Genomic DNA, 20,819 nt, shown 5'->3' with positions numbered 1-20,819 from the left:
GCCAACCTGGTCCTGGCATAACTCCTCTGATTTGGAGTAGTTAATGTAATTATATTTCGCCATGAGTGCCTCGTAGTTAGAAATTCTAAACTGAAGGGTGGAGGAGGATTTCCTACCAAACAAGTCTAATAGTTTCCAGTCCTGGTCAGGGTAGGCAGATTAGGATTGGTATGGTCTGTTCTTCTCTTGCACTACATTAACAACAAGGGAGTTGGGGGCAGGCTATGAGAATAGGAACTCCATGTTCTTTGCTGGTACATAATATTTTCTATCTGTGTGTTTGCATGTAGGCAGGATAGAAGATGGGGTCTACCATAAAAGGTTGGCCGGCTCGAGTATTGCACTGTTAATCAGTAATGCAATTTTTGTCGCTGAGGAGGTATGGAGAATGTCAGTCAGCTCATGTTGTTGTTCTTTAACCTCCTCCCATCATATATGTAGCTCATCAGCCACTCTGCGGAACAAGTCCTGAAAATGACAAAAGTCATCAGCTGCAGTAGGGGTAGCATGATGGCCTCATTAGGAGAGGATGATGAGAAGTGCAGGGCCGGTGGTGCCTCTTACTGCTGGTTGTCCTCACATTCCTCTTCATACTTGTACACTGGTTCTTGCTGCTGTGCTTGTGGAGGATGTTCATCTGGAGGTCATGAGATCATTGAGGATGGGATAGAGGGAGGACATTGTATTTGTCGTGCAGGTGGGTTACCAAATGAAGCCCTATACATGGACGAAGGGTCACACTATGGCCAGTTAGGTGGAAGCGGAATGTGTGGTTGCATCCAAGGAGGACCTTGGGATTGGGTACCATGAGGTGTTGAAGGGTATGTTTGCAAGGTAGGCGCTATTTGAGTGTATTCCTCCTCCTTTCCTCTGCATCACTGGGGAAGGGGGCCGCTGTTCCTGTGGGAGAGAGTGAAGCGCGGCTTGACACAAGTGACCGTAAAAATTGAGGTAAGTCTCCTTTGAGAAGTAGAGATCCACAGAATCAGATACTCTTAGTTCTGATATGCATCTGAACTCCCGTTCTGCATATGGAATCAATGATGCCACTGCAGCATTCGGTGCTGTGGTGTGTTTTTCAGCAGGTGGCGCCAGAGCAGTGGTTGAGATCGGTGCCAAGGTCTTGATTGGACCGATGGCTTCCTCAGTGTAGTCAGTGCAGTCAGCTGTTTCAGAGCTACAAAGGGTCACAGAATCATGGATGAGGTAGACTTCGGTCACCGCAAACAGAAGGTGGTGCAGATAGCTGATGGTGTGCCCTAGCAGGTAGGGTCTTTCAAGCTTGCCTTAGGGACTGTGGAACTCAGTCTCTTTGAGGAGCTGTGACCCTTATCAGAAGCCATTGACACCACGGATCTGGCCAGGGACGGCTTTCTTGGGCTTTGTGCCTCAGTGGTTGATGAGGGGGCTGCTCTCTTCTTACCCTCGGCCCAGAGAATGGAGTGCAGAATGAGGGTCAATAGTCGATCTTGATGATCGTGAGATCTCTCTAGAAAAGAGGGAGAGCTGGGATCGGAAGCTGGGCGAAGGGACTTCTCTATCAGGAGCAATTTAAGTCTGATATCCTTGTCCTTCCTTGCTCTCGGTTTCAGATCCTGGCAATGGGAGTACTTCTGAGGAACATGTTCCTCTCCCAGACAGCAAATACCACTGTTATTGGGAAGACGGTCCTGCAGAGACACACCTCTTAAACCCAGGAGAACCAGGCATAAGGGTCAGGTAACCGCTTCACGGCCAGGAAGGGGAGGAAGCGAGGAAAACAGAATCCTACACTAAACTAAAGACTGTAGGGTGGTACAGTTTAAAATAAAGTGGTTGGAAAATAAATACAAATGATAGTGATAAAATATGTATTATTATTAATTGGCGGGAGGGGGAGAGGAAGAAACAGGGAGTGAAGTAACTAGCCATCTACAGGAGAATTTATTACAGAACTATCCAAAGAGAAGGTGGAAAAGAAACGGGCTCAGCTGAGGGTTCCATTCCAGACCACAGGCAGTAGAGAAGGAGCTGAGGGCGGACAGACTGCACAGTGTTACATATACTTTCCATGCACTGTGTGAGGCAGGGGAAGTGTGCATGTGTGGTTTGATGGGCACTGCTATTTAAGATCTCTGACTCCAGAAGCAAAGGTGCTGCAGCACCTACAGTGGCGCAGCCATGGGGACATCACTCGAAGAACCAAGGCATTCTATGCCACATTTGAAACTATACTGACAATTTACATTAACAGATGTCTATGATGCTAGAGTATAAAGTGACAGAAAGCTAATAAATGTTATGCTATTCTCACAATACTTCCTTTCAAAATTGTGAGCCTTTTTGAGATAATTGTCAAAAATAGGAACTGTATAAAGACATTTCTTTTATACGAGGCACTTGCCCATCTAAATCAATGCTGGATTGGGGATGTAGCCTAAAGGTATGTCTATGTTGTAATTAAAAACCCACAACTGGCCGGTGCCAGCTGACTTGGGCTCATGTGACTTGGGCTAGGGGGCTGTTTAACTGCAACATAGATGTCCGGGTTCAGGCTATAGCCCAGGCTCTAGGATCCTGTGAGATAGGAAGGTCCCAGAGCTCAGGCTTTAGCAATTAAACCGTCATGCACCTTGAGCCCGAGTCAGCTGGCATAGACTGTGTTAAACTGTACTGTAGACATACCCTCTAAGACCTCACCCACTTGAGACAGCACTGCGGCACACAATAGCTAGTTGCAGGATCTCCTTCCTAGAAAGGCTGCTACTGGATAGTCCCCAGCACCTATTACAGATCTGAGGGGAGGGGAAGAGATTAGCTGAGGGATTATCTTAAATTTTTTTTAAAGCAGTGACTCCTAGACACAGTTTAGTGTCTGCCATCATCAGTTCCTGCTCTCCACAAATATGTTTTCCTTACTCAAGTCAAGAAACATACCTCTACAATCTTCTCCCTGTTTTTTGTTGGGTTCATGGGTGGTTCTGTGAGTAGTATTTTACAGTTTTTCGTGTCGATGTTAAGTTTTTCTGGTCCAAATGTGTAGTCCCAGAGGTGCTTCATATCATCCCAGTTCCGGACTATGCCATTCTCCATTGGGTAGTTAACTTCCAGCATTGAGCGTAATTCACTTGCTTCATCACCAACCATAAGATCCTATAAAGTCACAATATAGAAGTTTGTATGTCAGTTTGCAAATATTTTCATTATTCTTTAGCAGTTTTTGTTGTTAAGAATAAAAGATATTCCAACTTGCATTTGATTATATGTACTTAACGGCCCATACTCTGAAATTAGTTTTTATATACTTGAGTGAAAAAGCAGGCTTTACTGCACAAAATATTTAATCTGTCTGAGACTCATACTAGATATCTTAAGACAAACCATATTTGGAAAACTCAATCTTAAATCAAGCTTACCTTAAATCAGAAGCTACCCTGTATTGTGTCACAGTGAAACACCAAGGAAGCCTTAGTTTGTAAAAACTGGTATTCATTGTGATCTCCAATATTACCTTATTCAATACTTACTTGAATAGGTTGAGGTGTGAAAAAGCATATAAAAGGTAGTAGAATGGGGCTGGCAGAATAATTTTCCATGCATGCTGTAAGTTTCTGTGCACATTACCAAAACAGGAATAATGAGTGCTGCATAAGCAGACAGAATAAGTAGCAAAAGCAAATAAGGAACTGGAAGTTCCACACCAAACATTAAAATAAAAAGTGGTTTAACTAAACCTATGCCAGTAGAGTTTTAAGAAGACAGATAACTGAAATATATCCCATTTATTCCACATAAAGAGAACCCAACCCCAGTATGATAGTTTATACAAAATACACATATTACACAGTTGTGATTCATTTAGTCTATTTCTAAACTGATTACATGGCCCTTTTATTTATTCGGAAGTTAGTTATGACAAATATAGCACATCCAAATAAGTGATATAAGAAAACCCTTTCCTCTTCCACAGGTATTTCCTGAGGGAAGTATGTGCAATGAAATGTCATCTTTGCTTTCCAGAGAAGCTTTAATGCCTGACCTACCACCATATTTAAATAAATAAATTAAAATATATCCTTTTTTTAAAGAGCATGTTTCTACAAAATCTAGAAAAATAATAGAAGTGTTTCCATTATTATATTACATATAATATTTAAGTACAATTAAATGGTTGCTTTTGACCAAATAAATAAATAGTCTACTGCAGAGTTTGCAACCCAATGTCACTGAGAGGTGAAGGTGACTCAGATTCTTTGCTTAAGCTAAGAAACCGGGGGGGGGGGGGGGGGAGGAGGAGGAGGAGGAGGAAAGCATAATGAAAAGCAAATTGGAACTTTTAAATTATTTTTAGATTTAATAATCTAAAAAGTTACTAGTAACAGGTAAAGAAATAATTTTATTATGTGATTTTTAAGTTGAGTGCCCCCTCTAAGTCCCCTAATCAATTTTCTTGGTTTTATAAAACAGTTTTGATAGAATAGAACACACTATGTAAAAATTAGAAACCTAAACTTTAGAAAGATCATAATTTGCTAAACTTACTCCAACAAACATACCACTAAGTCACCATGTGACTACATCAGTTCTATCACAACAAATTCATAAAATTTTGATTTTACTTAATCGCTAGTTAAAGAACCTCACTGAAATCTATTCTGTCCATGGTGCTTTTTAAGTTATATACCTCAGATGATCTTGTCCTATCTTCATTATTTTGTTGTTAGATAAAGCATTTTCTTATGTTAACATTAAGTTCATGTTGATCTATAGAAAAATGAATTATTCTTGCATCTACACATAACTACAGGTCACGTCACATTCAGAAGCAATATATAAAATTCTCATGAAATTAGCTGCTATTAAATCAACACAATAAGCAAAATTTCAAGTAAGTATTCAAACATAAAATGTGGAACAAGACAATACATTTAAAAGCATCAAAATAATGCAACGGCTGCTACGTCTCAAAGCAAAAAATGGGAAACAAACAGCACAGGGGCACCTCACTTACCATCTTTTTGTTATTCTACTTCAACAGGTCAAGAAAGGTAAAGAAAGAAGGTAGAAGCAAGTGAGTCAGAAAAGGCCTAAAGGAAATCCTCATTCAAATTATTTTAAGTACACAGTAGGTATAAAGCAGAAAAGAGATGCATGTATAGCTGCAAGTGTTCTGAGTTAGTGTAGTTAGGGCCAAGCTAACATCATCAGTGACATTGCTGTTCTTCCCAGAAGCCATTTCTGTCTGGGATGAACTTGTGTCCGCTAGTTTAATGGCTGAATCTCATTTTTATTCACAATATGCTATTGATATATTAGCATCTTTGCTTCTTTTCTGAGAAGCCAGATCTTTTCTATGCCAATATCCAATTAAAATGGAATTTTATGCAAGGTGAGTGGTAGATTCGGAGTGTGGTGGATTTGGAAGTAACTAATGCCAACAGATTGCTACTAGGATCCCTGCTTTCCTCCGTTTCTCTTTTTTTCATAAAATATTCATTCTTCCAACTCTTTGGAGTTGAATTTTTACTATAAGAGTTATAAAAATATTAAGCTAAAATACAAACTTGTGAGCTCCTTTGCAGTACTGAATTATGGAATAGCTAAATGGAGTCAAACCGATAAATAAGGGAATAGAATAAACAAACAACATTTAAGTTTAACTGAATTAAGTGCTCATGAAGTGATGCAGCAACAGCAGTGACCTGAAAAAGGTATAGTGCAGACAGATTTGAGCAAATTTCCCTACACAGCTCAGCATCTGAGTTCTGCCCTGCAGCATCTGTTGTGCTAGAGAGGGGCTAGGAAAATTAACAGCCACTGTGATACACTGCAGGATATGTACTTTTGTGGACAAGGATGACCCCAAAGTCATTTTTTACTTTTGAGCTAATCCAAGATCAAAACCCAGGTCTCCTCAGTCACCAACACTTCCAATAGCATATTAATAGGAAAAATATCAGCTCCGCTAAGGTGTGTTTACTTGCTCTGCTTACACTTGAGAACAACATCAGGGCAAGAACCTTGCACAGGCAGCTGCCAGAAAATCCACATCCAGCAGCAGGAGGAACAACCACATCCAATAGCAGGGTGAAAGCTAACCATAGGCATGTGCACCCAGGGAACTTTCCTTAGGGTGTGCGCCCAGGGAATCTTTATCAGAGGTGTCAAACTCAATTCCGCTGGTGGGCAACATTTGAATTGCCCACCAGCGGAATTCTCGCTGCGTCATCGTCTCTGCCGAGAAATGAAGTGAGAGAGGGTATTTTGGCGGCAGATCGCAGCTCTGTCCGCTGAAAGATCACGTGCCCTCCAGTCTTTTGGTGGCAGCTATAAACGCAGCGAGACGGCGCCGCGGGCCACGTCAAAAAGGTTTGCGGGCCGGATAAAAAATGTATGTATAACGCCCCTTTATTAGGGTGTGCCTGGGCACACCCAGTACACCCCGTGCACAAGCCTATGAAGCTGACTATATTCTCCACCCATTCAAAGCCCACAGAGGCACCACTTTACGGTTTTCTGTGATAGGAACTCAGGAAGACAATTGTGGTGCATGGACAAGGAATAAAAATGGGGTGAACTGCATAGTTTGGTTGGTCTACTCCAAGGAAATTTCCCTAAAGATTCTAATTAGATCTGAAACTAATCCATCAAAATCTATTTTAAAACAAGTTGGAAGCAGAGCATAGTACAGGCTCTCTAAGCCAAGCATTTTTACCAACCCAGTTTCAAAACCTGCTGAAGATACTTTAGAAACTAGTTCAGTAAAACTAGTTCAAGCCACCAGGAGCCTGATCTACACTACAGCTTCATGCAGTTTTAAAATCAGCTTAGCTCAACAGGTTTTAAAACTGGTTGGAATTTTTGGGGAAACTGCTCCAGTGAAAACCACACCTTTGTATGCATGCATTTGGGATATAGTTGTGTCTCTGTATCCACAGTCCCCATTTGCTCTCCTGACAGGAATAATGGGCAAGAAAGAGTTAGGCTGCTTTTATAAAAACCTATTTTAGGGCTCATTTCACTCAGTTCCTGAATTTGGCTCATAGAAATGCTAGTTTCTCTGAAAATTTTTGAAGAGCTAAACTGATAATATTCTTGTTAATTTCCTTTGCTCACTTAGTCTTCTGAATGAGCCAGAATGCTCTTTACTGTGTAACTGGAATTAATCCATTCAAATTTTAGTACAATTAATCTGCCAAAAATATCTTTTTTAGGAAAGCAGCAAAAATGTAATGACATTCAGAGGGAAAAAAATGGTCCTCAAACAGTTTCACTGTGCTTTCTTACTGAATTTATCCTACATATGCACCAGGAAGGAAGATCTGAGACATATCTGCAGGATGGTGGTTTGCTTCTCCCAACTTTTTTTTTTTTTTTTTTTTTTTTTTTTTTTTTGGGGGGGCGCATGTTTTATAGCAACTACAATAGACAGGTGCTGTAAAGTAGCTAGGAAATAAATCTGGAGTCCAAGTCTCATTCTTCATTAAAATATCCATAAGTGATTCCATCTTTGGAATCGGAGACCTGATAAGAGGTTACATGCAAAAAGCACCAATACATCAGAGATGACACTCCCTCCGCTCCATTCCAGAGCCTCAACTCATACTAAACCAAATTCTCAGATGATCCAAGGCCATCCAAAACTTGGTTAGCAGCATTGACCATATCAGGACTTACAAATGCATCAGACCTATTACCCATAACACTATAGCTTCTATTCTAAGACAGAAACAAAGGAGAAAGAAGTTAGGGCCATATCAACAACCTCCAGGGGAAATTCCTTGGTGAGACTAGCTCTCTGTAGGGTAATAGGATTACTGCAAGGATTGTACTTGGACTCAGCTTGTGGAATCTATCTTTAACTTCAGCTTTTGGCAAGCTGATGTCTGAAAAATGCGAACCTTCAAACTTCCCCCTTCGGGCTTCTAGAAATGAGGAGGTGCTTTCTCTTTCTCCTTCCATGTCCTCCCAGCTACTGTAAACGTGACAAGTCCTCTACTACCCAACCTCTTGGTTGCTGAGGGATGCAGGGGAGGAAATGAAAGATCTCTGCTACTCTACACCTTTCCAGTCTAGACCTTTACTTTGCATTTTTATGTCATTCTTCCCCTTGAATAATTCTAATGCTTCCTTTTGCTAATGCTCATAACTGCCCCTAAGCACCAGCAGGAAACTGTTTCAGTGCTGCCTATCAGGAGTAAAACTGACCAGGGTTCTGTTGATTTCACTCTGCTGCTCATACCTTTGCCAAGTAGCAGCAGCAAAAGATACAAACTTTATCTGCAAACTCAGGAAGTCAGCACTGCAGCTACTTAAATCTGAAATACTATCTTTGCAATCAGAAGGATTTAAGGCCCTTCAGATGCCTCAAGAAGGTTTTCAACTCAATGCTAGTGATTAGATTTTTTTCAAACCTGGAATATAATAATATTTTCAGACTGTAAGCTCCTCAGAACAGGAACTCTCTCTCTCTCTCTATTTTGTGTAAAGCACTGTGTCTATCATCAGTACTTAACACATAATGAAAAATAAATACAAGCAAAATTAGGCATCTGATACAAGTTCACAGATGGTCTTGCTTACAACTAATTGTATATTGAATAGTAAAAATTATAGGTTATAGCCATTACTCATCATTGTCTCAGAATCTTGCACTAAGACTAGATGGCAAGGATGAGCCATGCAACCAATTTCTGCCTTGTTTCCCCAAATCCCTTCTCAAGATCTAAAAGCCCCAACCCCTGTGCACATCGGCACGCTGACAGTCTGGTTTCAGTGACATTAATTTACTCTTCTGCCCAACACATGGCCTCAAAGGAGTGCAGATGCTAAAACTCATTACTTGAGCAGTGAATCACAGGAGAGACTGCCAAGAGGGGGCATGATCAAAGAAGGAGAAAGTACTTCCAAGTATTATACAACTGAAAGGCTACCCTGAATGCTTCCATCTGTTATAGAAAAAAACATTACCTTGATTTCAATGTTTCCCACTTTGGCAGTTGATCTTATAATTGGTCTTCCAACCAAAGCTGGAAAGATGTGCTCTGGAAAATTTGAGCCTGCATACCCACACTTCACAAACTGAAAAGGAAAATAGTTGAATAATTTGATTAGATAATATATGCATCACATTTGTTTATTACTATTAAAAATATTTTACAGTCTTGAGGGGAAAATTTTCAAATGCAGGTAAGGAATTTAAGAAAACAAGTCCTGTTGTATTAATTTAGATGGAAAAAAGGGGCCCAAAGAGCTAATTCAAGGTGTTAATGTGACCCTGATTGTCCAACATAAAACAGTTGTAAACAAGATTCAGGATTTGGAATATGGTGTCCTCAGCCTTAGTTCCATGACAAATACACCATTACAAATCATTTTAATTAAAGATACAGAGAAGAAGTAAAAACAGTTTTAATGCATTTGAAATGTAAAGTATTAAATAGGGCTCTCATTTTAACATCTCTGTTCCTTCTAAAAACTCTTTCCAGCTAAAGAGAAAGGGAAAAGACCAGCCTCTTCGATGGTATTAAAGGTGGTAACTACTGTCCTTTTGGGGAAAAGAGAAGAAACTAGTTGAGATGGGCAGGAGCTGTTGTTGTTAAAGCCCAATCCCATTTCCTAAGATGACAAAACAAAAAACAAAAACAAAAGGGGGAGAGAAAAGAACAGCAAATATAAAAAATGCAGCTTCTGTCTCTGGTGTTGACTCTCACATGCATCCTCATTGCTGAAAAAACAGACAGCACACAGACTTATTACCCACTCCAAGACCTGGCAAACTTATACAAGCAGAGGCCTGTTTCAGGCATTGCTTTTAGCTGCCTCTTTCTGGTTACAAGCTCACTGCAAATATTGCTGTCTTTGCCAGCTAAGCAAGACTCTTATTAGACAGGGGGAGAAAGAGGCGAGAGATAGGAAAGTGAAGAAAAAAGGTAAGGAAGTAAAAAGACATATTGGAGGGAGGGGAGAGAAGAGAGTCTCACATTCCAGGTGGTGTTTGGGATGAGAGACTGGTGAGGGTGGCGATGTCATCTGTTTGGTCAGGATATCTTTCAAGATCAGAATAAAAAAGATCTGAGCTCCCAGAGGACAGTGGCGGTGGTACCCATGATGGTGAAGCTCACTCCACTGGCCAATTTTTCTCCCCAAGGTCTTTTTCTTTAAGGACCCCCAAAGCGAGTGATAGATGGAATAGCTGATCCCATTATTTTGTCCATCAATTAGGCCTAGTTTCCAACACACCAATTTTGGTTTACTGATTTCCGCTTCCACGCTTTTCTTGTTTACCAAGCATGATCTTAACACAGTTCTTGAGTAATATCAGTAGGCCTAATTCAGTCTGACTCACTTTTGCACCTTTTCCCACCAAGATGTGTTGTCACGTTATTGTGACATCTTATCAACTTACACTCACTTTTAACAGTTGAGCTTACAATTAGGGTAAATTTGTAGGCCCGGATGTACTTCGGTACATTTACAAGTCTCTGTCTAGAACTTCAATACCCATTTTAAATGGTTTTAGAAACTTTTTTTTTAAGCAAATGTCAAAAATGTTGAAGACTTCTTTTGATAAGCATATAGAAGAACAGCAGCACATATCATCAACTCATTTGGTCCCAAACCAAAAGCTATGCATTCTCAATTCCTGTGATGTCTCTGAACTTGATAGATATATTAATGGTAACATGCATGATTTAAGTGATTAGGAATAGTGTCCCCAGGAACTGGTGGGGGGAAGGTCTTTTTTCAAGTTTTCCACTGCCTGTTGGCCAAACTTGGCTCTGAAGATCATCACTAAAATAAACAGAGCTCAACTGGTTGATGCTTATTTAGAATTCCATTATCCTGTATCTATTGAGGCTTCCTAAACAGATCATGAGACAGATTCTTTATGCTCCACTCTATTGGAGAAAATCATGCATCTGGTTAAACAAGGCTATCAAACTAGTTATATGGAGACAGCCAAATGGTATTTTTAATTAAGGTCCTTGGGTTAGGGCTACAAAGCTAGAGACACACAGGATATAATCTACAGTGCAAAAAATTTATATCCAGTAGCAGCGAGTCTCTGAGCCCAGGTCATCTGCCCTGAGCTCATGCTATGAGGCTAAAACTAGCAGTGTAGATGTTCCTGCTTGGTCTGGAGCCTGGGTTCTAAAACTAAGCAAGGGGGAGGGTCTCAGAGCCTGAACTCCAGCTCAAGCGGGAACATCTACACTGCTATTTTGAGACCCAGAGCATGAGCCAGAGTAGGTTGACCCAGGCTCTGAGCCTTGCTGTAGAGGGTTTTTTTGTTTTTTTTAAGTGCAGATGTAGACAGAGAAATCCAGTACTGGTTCAAATGTGCTAGCCGAGCTTTTGGTCATCTGAGAAAGAGGGTGTTTGAAGATTGCGACATAAGAATTAAAACCAAACTTATGGTTTACAAAGCTGTTGTTATCCCCACCCTGTGGTATGGGCCTGAAAAGTGGACAACATATAGGAGATAACTTAAGGTGCTGGAGATGTATCATCAATGCATCAATGCATAAGATTCTTCTAATTAAATGGGCTGACAGACGCACTACCATCAGCATCCTCTCGCAAGCTGATATCACCACCATTGAGGCGATGATTATCTATCATTGTAGGAAGGTGCAGTGGCCTTCCTCAGAGCCTGGGCCCAAGGAAGGGCTGCTGCAACCCGAGCGTACAGTGAAAGGGCCCGCAGCCCAGTCTGGCAAGTAACCAGGGCACTGGACAGAGATAGGTCCAACAGACCAGCCAATCCGGCAAAAGAGGGGTGGAGCTTCCGCCAGGGCAGGAGGTATAAAAGGCAGGCCCTGCAGCTCAGATGGAAACAGACTGCCGCTGGAGGCAGACGTGCCATCCCGCCGGCTGCGACGTAGGCCTGACGCCAGCCGGGCCGCTGCCCTGAGCGAGCACCTCCCAGAGCAGAGGCACCGGGAATGGCCCAAGCAACCAGACCCCAGGGACTGGACTGGGCCACCAGGCCCCAAGGAATGGATAGGGCCACCAGGCCCCAAGGAATGGATAGGGCCTCTGGGCCGCAGCGGCTGGACCGAGGCCCCTGAGTCTGAGGGCTGGGAGATACCCTCGGAGGCCAGCCCTGACCTGGAGGAGCTGCCTGACACTGAAACCCCGGAGCCCTGTGACCTGGAGGAGTTGCCCTCTGCTGAGGAACCCCAGGATCCCTGTGACCTAGAGGAGCTGCTCTTCACAGAGGAGTTCCCCACCTTGCTGCCGGTGGACGAAGAGGGACTGGTGAGCCTGCTGCAGGCCGTGTACCCCAGCAACCCCGAGGACCCTGGTGATACAGGTACCTGGGGATATGGGGAGGAAGTGGCCCAGGGACAGCCATAGCTAGTGGCTGAGACAGGGGCGAAACCCCACTGTTAGCGCGTTGTGGCGGGAGACCCACTGATAGGGCCCTGGTCTGGGACGCAGTGGAGATGGGTGGGCCTGCGTCCCCCTCCCCCCTTCCCTAGCCATCCCGGGAGAACGTGCTCTCCCCTGCTGCTACCAATAGCAGACCCACTGCCTGCTTGCTTGCCCGCCTGGCCCAAGGGCCGGAACTAAACCATGTATGGAGAGGCTAATATTCCCCTTTTTGGAAAGTGCAATGGCCTTCCTCAGAGCCTGGGCCTGAGGAAGGGCTGCTGGGACCAGGCCGGATAGGACCCCATCCTACAATCATCAACTTCGCTGGGCAGATCATGTTGTTCAGATGTCTGATTCCAGACTGCCAAAACAAGTTTTTTATTCTCCGCTCAGTCAAGGCAAACACGTTAGAGGAGGGCAGATAAAAACACTACAGAAACATCCTTAAGGTTAATATGAGGAAATGCAATATTGACATCAACTTGTGGAAAGGAAAGTGTTGTCAGTCCTGGGCTATAATGCAGGAACTACTCGTGGCAGAGAACACGGCACTTTGATAACCAGATGCGACTACATGTAACAGAAAAATGGGAGCAACAGAAAGAGCACACCATGGCTCAAACCAACATCCCAGGTTCACTCACCCTGCTGCGAAATACATGTCTGCAATGTGGCAGAGTGCGTAGCTTTAGAACAGGTCTCATCACCCATCAGTGGACTCATAGATAATTTGTAATGGACACTCCATGAAAGACAATCATCCTTGACATCAAGGGATCACTGATGATGACCCTAGGGGAGCATCTGGGAGCAAGTCACTCAGCGTGGGTCCACACATGCATCCTAGTGGGGTTTGTGCTAGTGCTAGAACTGTGTAGATGGTGCTTCAACACTATGGCTCAGGCTGGAGTTTGGGCTCCAAGCCCGGCTTCAGAGCCCAAGCTCCAGCCCTAGCAATGGCATCCACACAGTGCCAGCATAGGCCTCACTAACAATGGTCTCTGGACCCAAGCTGGGAGGCACGCTCCTTGACGCAATGTAGTCATGTCAATACAGGCCTCTCTCCAGAGCAGAGCTCCTATTAATGCAAATGAGTTCTGCATGAAGTTAGAATGTAGAATATGGCTCTTTAACTAGTAGCTGCTGCACTTTTAGTTAGCAAAATTAATTTGCATTCAGTATCAATGGAAAAACATGATGCAGGGCAAAACTTTTGTCTTTTGTTGCCCTCACTTTTCTTCTTGTACATCATCTCAGTTTTTAATTTGTTCTCTCTGATGGTGGAGCCGACTTGAAATTTTTGAGGGTTAGCAAGAGTGTACTTGAGCTTATCAACTCCCCTCCACAAATCCCAACTCCTTTCCAAAGATGAAAAGTTTCCTTCAGCAACATGGTATGAACTGGAAAGGCAAGTGCTTGTCAGCCCTTCTGCTTATTTTGAGGCTATAAATATCTAGGACTTATACAGATCTTATCTACATATACAAGACAGTGCTGTTCTTATTTATGGCACCAATTAATGGCCAACAGTATTTGGAACAGGCTGGAGCCCAAAATCTTTTTGCTCATGTATTTATTTCCACACAAGTATCAGAGTCTGAAAAGCTATGAAGCCAGTCTGATTAATGGGGGATAGAGCCTCACAAGCCTATTACCCCAACTTGATCAAACTTGCACTTTAATACAAAAGTGCAAGAGACCTCATATGCTTTTATATCAATTTACATGAACACATCAATACCTCTGACTGTCACCACATTTAAAGCATTTGGGAAGTTAATTTACCTCAACACGGCTGAGATCATTGCTAAGGCTTTGCATTAGAGTGCAAGTTTGATCAAGTAGGGGCACATTATTTTTGGGAATCTGTTGGTGATGGAAGTAAAGCATTATGGACCAATGAAGCGCATTATCAATGGTGCTGTCTGCAATGTGCAGGTAGAAAAGAGTGCTTTCCTCATAACTTATTTCCATGCTTCTAAAGTTTTGGGTGGCTAAGGTGTGCCCTGTTGCAATCTTAAATGCCACTAAATGTAATTTTTGTTCACAAATTTTTAGCTTTTTATACAGGTGAAGCTGCTCCTGAAGACTGTGCAAGGCTGATATGCCTCAGGAAACTGCGTCTATAACACTTTATTCACAATCCTCCAAATTTAGCAATGATGACACACTGGTCAGCTGGAGGGAACTTCTGTGAAGGAGTCTATGTGAACACTCACTTCCCAAAACACTCCATCAGAACCTCTCATGGACTCCAGAAAGTGCATATAGACACAAACAGTACTACACCAGCAAATCTGCCGATTGCTCTCCCTCGTCCCTGCCAGTATTAAGCATACTTATCAACCTTCAAACATGCCAACACGAGAGACCAGCAAGTGGGAGGGACGTCATGTTGGTTAACACTATGGATTGAAACAATAATCTCCAAAATCAAAAGCATGAGTCTTTACAGCTTGTGTGGGGTACAGGGCCAAAGTCTCAAGTTGAGAGCTGTGAAAGACACTCATCCTCTGCCAGTGGATGACAAAAGTAAAATGTGAGATAAATGAGTGAAAGGTAAAATGTGTTTTGGTGATTCACACAATTACAACCTACAGTCTATCATAGTTTAAATTCTACAACACTGTTTTAAAAAGTGGTCTTTTCACAGTGCAAATCACATACAGCCATACCTCCACACAGATCAGCAGCAGCCTTCACCTTGAGATCCCCAGCTTAGGCCCTTACTATTTGAACTACAGGACTGACTGCCAGTCCCTTTCTAGATCACCCTGGAGAAGGACTTGACATACACTATCCCAGAGGGTTATACAACTATTTACTAGTCAGCAGCAGAATACTGGTGATCAGGAATCCTGGATTCTATCCCTGGGCCTCGAAAAAGAGAGGGGTTTATAGTGGATGGAAATACTACTGTAAAGCAAAATGGCTTTAGTCACTTTGAAAGGCAGTGTGGTACAGTGGATAAGAGCAGGGCTTGTCACATTAGAAACCTGGGTTCCGGGGGTACAGTGCCCTTGTATAAGTCTTCTATTTAAAAAGCAGGAGAAAGGGAATTTTCAGCAGCTTATCCTTGTCTTCTGGATTAGGGTTCATGGCCTTGGTCAATAAGTTTAGCAAGTCTCATAGGAATTTAAATAGCATTTAGAAGGTGAGATCTGAACTCCTGGTCTCCTCTTTCCCAGCTCAGGGAACACTTCTTTCCCTAGGCTACAGGAGTTTCTGGTGAGATAGGGAAATCAGTCTTTTTATTTAAAAAAAAAAAAAAGGGGATTTCTAGAAGTAAATGATGGGATTCATATCGCAGCACACTTTTCCATCGTCAAATTAAAATTCAACAGCTTCAGAGAACTGCACATATTTGACACCATGCCTACGAAGTTATAACACTTTATGAACATTACTGATATATAGCTGATATTCTAGGAATCAGCAGGAGGAGGAGTAACAATGTTGCCAAAGGACAGGTCCCAGAGAGTTTTTGATTTCTTGTTGAAGGAGTAAAAAAAGAAAAGTGAGACACTCCCCAGAAAAAAAATCACAAACACACCTATTCTGCAGAATCCTTTTCCCAAACTTTCAGAAGTTCAAACTATGCAACCAATATACCCAAAAATCTCTAATTAGTCAAAGATAATCCATTTTTCTGAAAAGCTTAAAGACCCCAAATATTCACCATTCTTTCCACTGTCAAACAAACTCCCTAATGCAATATAAATTGAAGTGTATGCTCCTTGTGGCAATTATCAAATTCCAAGTTCAGCACAGCGTTAAGCATACTGTAAATGTTTAACAGCAGCAACATTTAAATAAAACACTGCATCTTTGCAAAGTAGTGAAAAACCGCGCACAGAAAAACATCTTTGCAAGATGTACACATTGTACATTATAATATACAGAACAAATGTCTATTGTACATATAATTACACGTGTTTTAAAAATAGTTACTCAGTTTGTCTGGTGCGTGCAAGAAACCTGTGTATAAGAAATTATTTTACCATATATAGTTTCCTCCTCTTAGCATTGTGGTTTAAATTGGCTCTCTCACTTCCCACTGAGTCATCAAGTGGTAAGAACATGCAGTGTATAAATAAATATTCTTTCAAATAAAAATAAGTACACCGGCTACATCTGCTCACTAACCTGTCTTGTGACCAATTTTATACTGCATAATCTTATATTTCATCAAGTCTCAATGTTAAGGTATTTTTAACTAGTATAACTCAGACAAAAGAATTTTAATTATAATTAGGACAGCACTCCAGACAAAGTAGTAACTCACTATTTGTTCTAAAAAAATCATAAAATCTAGAAGATTTGAGGTGGATGTTAAAATCCTGTTGCTGACCTTATTAAAGATCCTCCCTATATTACATGTGTTGTGAAAACACATTTTTAATTTACTTTTTCTTAAAGACAGATTGAAATAAGATGCACAATAATCATGTATTACATTAAGCATTACAAGAACTGCAGGTTTCCAATCAATTTATACAAGATTTTTAAAGAAGAAAATTAAAGCATTCTTGACTACAATTGTTAAGGCAGTTTATATACACATTTTATGTTATATTTCCTGGGTTTAACTGGAGGGGTTTTTTTATGCTAATCATGGGTAATCATTCACCTTATCACTAAAATATTTTATGAAAAAATAATTCTAAAATAAAGCAGCTTTATCTATCATAATACAACATTTTCTATTATAATATTGACTTGATAATGAAACTGTATGGCTTTGATTAATTCAATTTGCGACTCAATTTATTGTTCTCAAAAACTGGATTTTTCTTATGTCAAAAATAATTTTTCTAACTGACATAATTTAGGTTACAGATAAGTACATCAAGTAATTATGCCCCTAACCTGCTAACATTAAGCATGTTTGTCTCCCCATGAGAGTACTTGTATGGTTAAAATTAAGAATTTGCCCAACAGACTGTCCACACAAAAATTATACCACTTTAGCTATACCAGTATAAAGTTGTTTTATACCAGTATATCTGTTCCCAAATAGGAAGGGGAATAAGCAGCACCTGTAGTAATGAGTCCACACTAGGGATTGTACAGGTACAGTTACTTCAGTTTACCAAAAATCAATCAATCACATCCCTAACCAAAAATAGTTACACTGGTACAAAAGCTTTGTGTAGACCAGGGCTAAGTGTTGATGGCTTGGAGCCAAGACAAAAGCAGTTCTTATACTGCATACTTGAGATGAACTATAGTAAGTAATGGTCATTGTCTCCATAATTAGCACATTCCAACAAATTTACAAATAATCATACCTACACCACAGTAAGGAGCCAGATCCTGAGAGCATCTGAAATTCCCATTGAAATTAACCTCTCAGGTCCTCAAGTAAGAGTTTTAAAGACTTATAAAGATAACCTGCAAAACATTCTTTTGCCATTTTTGTATGATGTATAAAGATGACCTAAAGTTTCTAGGCCCTGCCATTCCAAAAACAATTGATTTTTTTAAACCTATAAAATATTGGAATTGTCAGATCTGGTCTCTTTCCCTAATTTTCCTGGAGCACTTCCTTGGAGGTCGCAGATGTTTATTGTGAGAGCTCATGTTTTAATTTACATGACAGGGATATTGAAACTTTATCAAAGAGATCCTTTGTCTCAAATACTCATTAGTCTTTGGTGTTAAATAGGAGTTTAAGACTTTCTTTTTTAACTTCCTTCTTAAGTTCTTCTTAAGACTTCCTTCTTAACTGCTAGACTCAAAGGCTTGTCTCTTGCTCATGTCAGTTTCACTACTTCTTTTACTGGGGAAAGCCTGCAGTAGGTTACAATATCATAAGCTAACATAGTGGTAAAGGTGCTAAAATGTATTTATATTAGGTGTTAAGATAGTTTCAAGTTATGTTAGCTCACCTGAAGTACCTTATCTGTTTTTAAAGAGCACCTATTTTCCTACACTTAGTATGCAGCTGTTGCACTTAGTGAAAATGCTACCAACAGGACAGCTTCTCCTGTCAGCATAAGTACTCTACTTCCCTGAGAGGCTGTAGCTATGTGGATGGGAGAAGCCTTCATGTCAACACAGCGCTGTCTACACCATGAGTTAGGTCGGTATAACTGCACTGCTCAGCGGTGTGGATTTTCCATACATTTGTAATGTAGACCAGGACCTCATCTTGACAGGTTCATAAAGCCCTCCCAGGTAGACAAAAACTGAATTTATAATGGTAGGAAAAAAGTCAAAGCCTCACAAGCTTTCAGGTCTTCCTTATCAAAAAAAAGGGAAAAGTGGAGAAACAAACTAAGTTTTGGCACTCTGCAGGTCACAGCTTTAAGTATGGAACTACAAGTTTTTAAAAGTTACTCTTTATTTTCTAGTGATCTAGAGAGACAAGGTGAGTGAGGTAATATCTTTTATTGGACCAACTTCTGTTGGTGACAAACTTTTGAGCTCCATAGAGCTCTTCTTCTGGTCTGGGAAACTTACTAAGGGCTTGCTTACACTTACAGCACTGCAGCGGTGCAGCTTCTCCATTGTCGCTTTAACGCCTAGGCCATGTCTACATGTACAATGCTGCAGCAGCACAGCTGTACAGAAAAGATCTTTTATTAGTTTCCAATACCTCACTCTGCCTGTAAAAGCCAGATTCACAACTTGCCATAAGAAAATCTTTCAACTCTAAATATTTTCACTCTCTCTTATGCTCACATTATACAGTATATTTAATATTATACACACATCCATACCATCACACCAATAAATGCCAACAGCAATAAACTTTAGCTTGAGAGAAACAGGGCCCCCACATGGGGGAGAAGGGAAGGGTATACTTTACCAGGGCCCAGAGGCCCTGGGGGACCGGGCCCAGACTGCAATCCCCATTACCATGAGGAAAAAATTAATCGTGGCTCATGAGATTATATGTATGGGATGAGGGATTGTGGTATATGTGTGGGAGGGGGCCTGTCTTACAAGTTTGTACTGGACCTGAAAAAATTATGCTTGGGCCCTGGAGAGAAGTGAGCTACTGGTCTTAGTGGACGAGCAGCCCCCACATTTTCTCAAACCAGAACAATTAGCACTCATCATGTGACTCTACACTGGTAAAAACTAATCAGGCAGGTAATTGGCCCCCAGCGAACCCCAGCTCATGACGGCAGCGGCAGAAACGGCAGCACAGGCGGGGACCGACGCCTTTTCCCCACCCCCCACAGCAGGACGAGCCGTGCTCAGCCCTGTTCAACCGCGGGGCTGATGGTAGCCGGGGGAGCGGCGGGGGAGCGGCGCCAGCCGCACACGCACTGCGGGGCCCCTCTGTGCCATGCTGGGCGACGCCATGGCGGGCGGCGAGCCGGTCCCGAGAGGGGGGGGGCGGCTCGGGGGTTTCTCTCAAGCGGCCCCTTCCCGCGCGCAGCGCCGAGTGACGGGCGCGGCTGGCGGCAGGACAGGGCCCCGCTCCCTGTGCCCGGCCCCGCTGCCGGCAGCCCGAAGGACTGGGCCGGTCGCTGCCCCCCCCCCTTAGAGCCCACGGGTGGGGGCGGGGCCCCAGGCCTGCGCGAGGCCGGACGCGGCCGCTCACCCCGGTGCCGTTGTCGCACACCACCACCTTCCTGCCCAGCCCGTCCATGCTCCGCTCCGCTCCGCGAGCCGCCGAGCCTGCGCTCCTGCGCATGCGCCTCACACCCCGGCACCCGCAGCCGGCCCGGCCCGGCCCGGCCCCCTGCGCTGACTGACACGCCGCCGCTTCCAATCAGCGGCTGCCGTGGCGCGGCCCGGCCGACTGCCGGTTCCCGCTGCAGTCCGACCCCTGGCGGCGCGCCGCCCCCTTCTCCGGCTGTCTTCTCTCTGGTCCGCTCGCCGCTGCGGCTAACTTCCGGGATTTTTTTGGGCAGTCAGCGCCCCCTCCCCCCGCAGAGAGAGCCCCTGCCCCCACGGGCACCCCCTGCCCGAACCCCACAGCTCCGCCCCTTGCCCCCAAGGCAGCCCCCACAGTGCCTCAACCCCCTCCCCCCGCACAGAGCTCCACCCCCTGCCCCCACGGGCATCCCTCTAACCCAGACACATTGCTCCTGCCCCCACGGGCACTCCTCCGCCCCACCCCCTTCCACATACAGCCCCAACACTCCCGTAGTCCCGCCACAGACAGCTGCCACCCCCATGCATGCACACAGCTCCAATACTGGTCCCACCCCCTGTCCTTATGGTCACCCCACCTGCCCCCAGAGATACTCTCACTGCCCCAGCCTGACACAACCCCCGTCCCCATGGACATCCTGCCCCTTGGGCACCCTGCACTGCCGGCACCCCATGGTCACCCCTCTACCCCCATAGATTCTCCCACTGCCCCTGCCTGACCCTATCCCCATGGACATCCCCTCTCTGCCCCATATCTCCACAATCCCTCCCACGTACACATACTGACCCAGAGCTTCACAACCCCACTCTTCGACTGCCCCTATAGATACACCCTCCTAGTGCCC

General features: G+C 43.2%; 1 protein-coding gene across 1 annotated transcript in view; it reads right to left on the bottom strand.

The window, feature by feature from the left end:
• ACTR2 (actin related protein 2) overlaps positions 1 to 20,161 on the bottom strand; it is a 44,225-nt gene extending 24,064 nt beyond the window's left edge. The window contains exons 1-3 of the mRNA XM_067565262.1: positions 19,919 to 20,161; positions 8,950 to 9,060; positions 2,917 to 3,132 (exon numbers count right to left, since the gene is read on the bottom strand). Of these exons, the coding sequence (XP_067421363.1) occupies positions 2,917 to 3,132; positions 8,950 to 9,060; positions 19,919 to 20,011 (420 nt within the window). The 5' untranslated portion in view covers positions 20,012 to 20,161. The remainder of the gene's footprint in view (positions 1 to 2,916; positions 3,133 to 8,949; positions 9,061 to 19,918) is intronic.
• Between the last annotated feature and the right edge of the window lie 658 nt (positions 20,162 to 20,819).

Source organism: Emydura macquarii, unplaced genomic scaffold (genome assembly GCF_026122565.2).
Source record: "Emydura macquarii macquarii isolate MOO-44397 ecotype Brisbane River unplaced genomic scaffold, CSIRO-AGI_Emac_v2 contig_2676, whole genome shotgun sequence".
Lineage (NCBI taxonomy): Eukaryota > Metazoa > Chordata > Testudines > Chelidae > Emydura > Emydura macquarii.
This window is presented reverse-complemented; position numbering and strand designations above follow the sequence as displayed.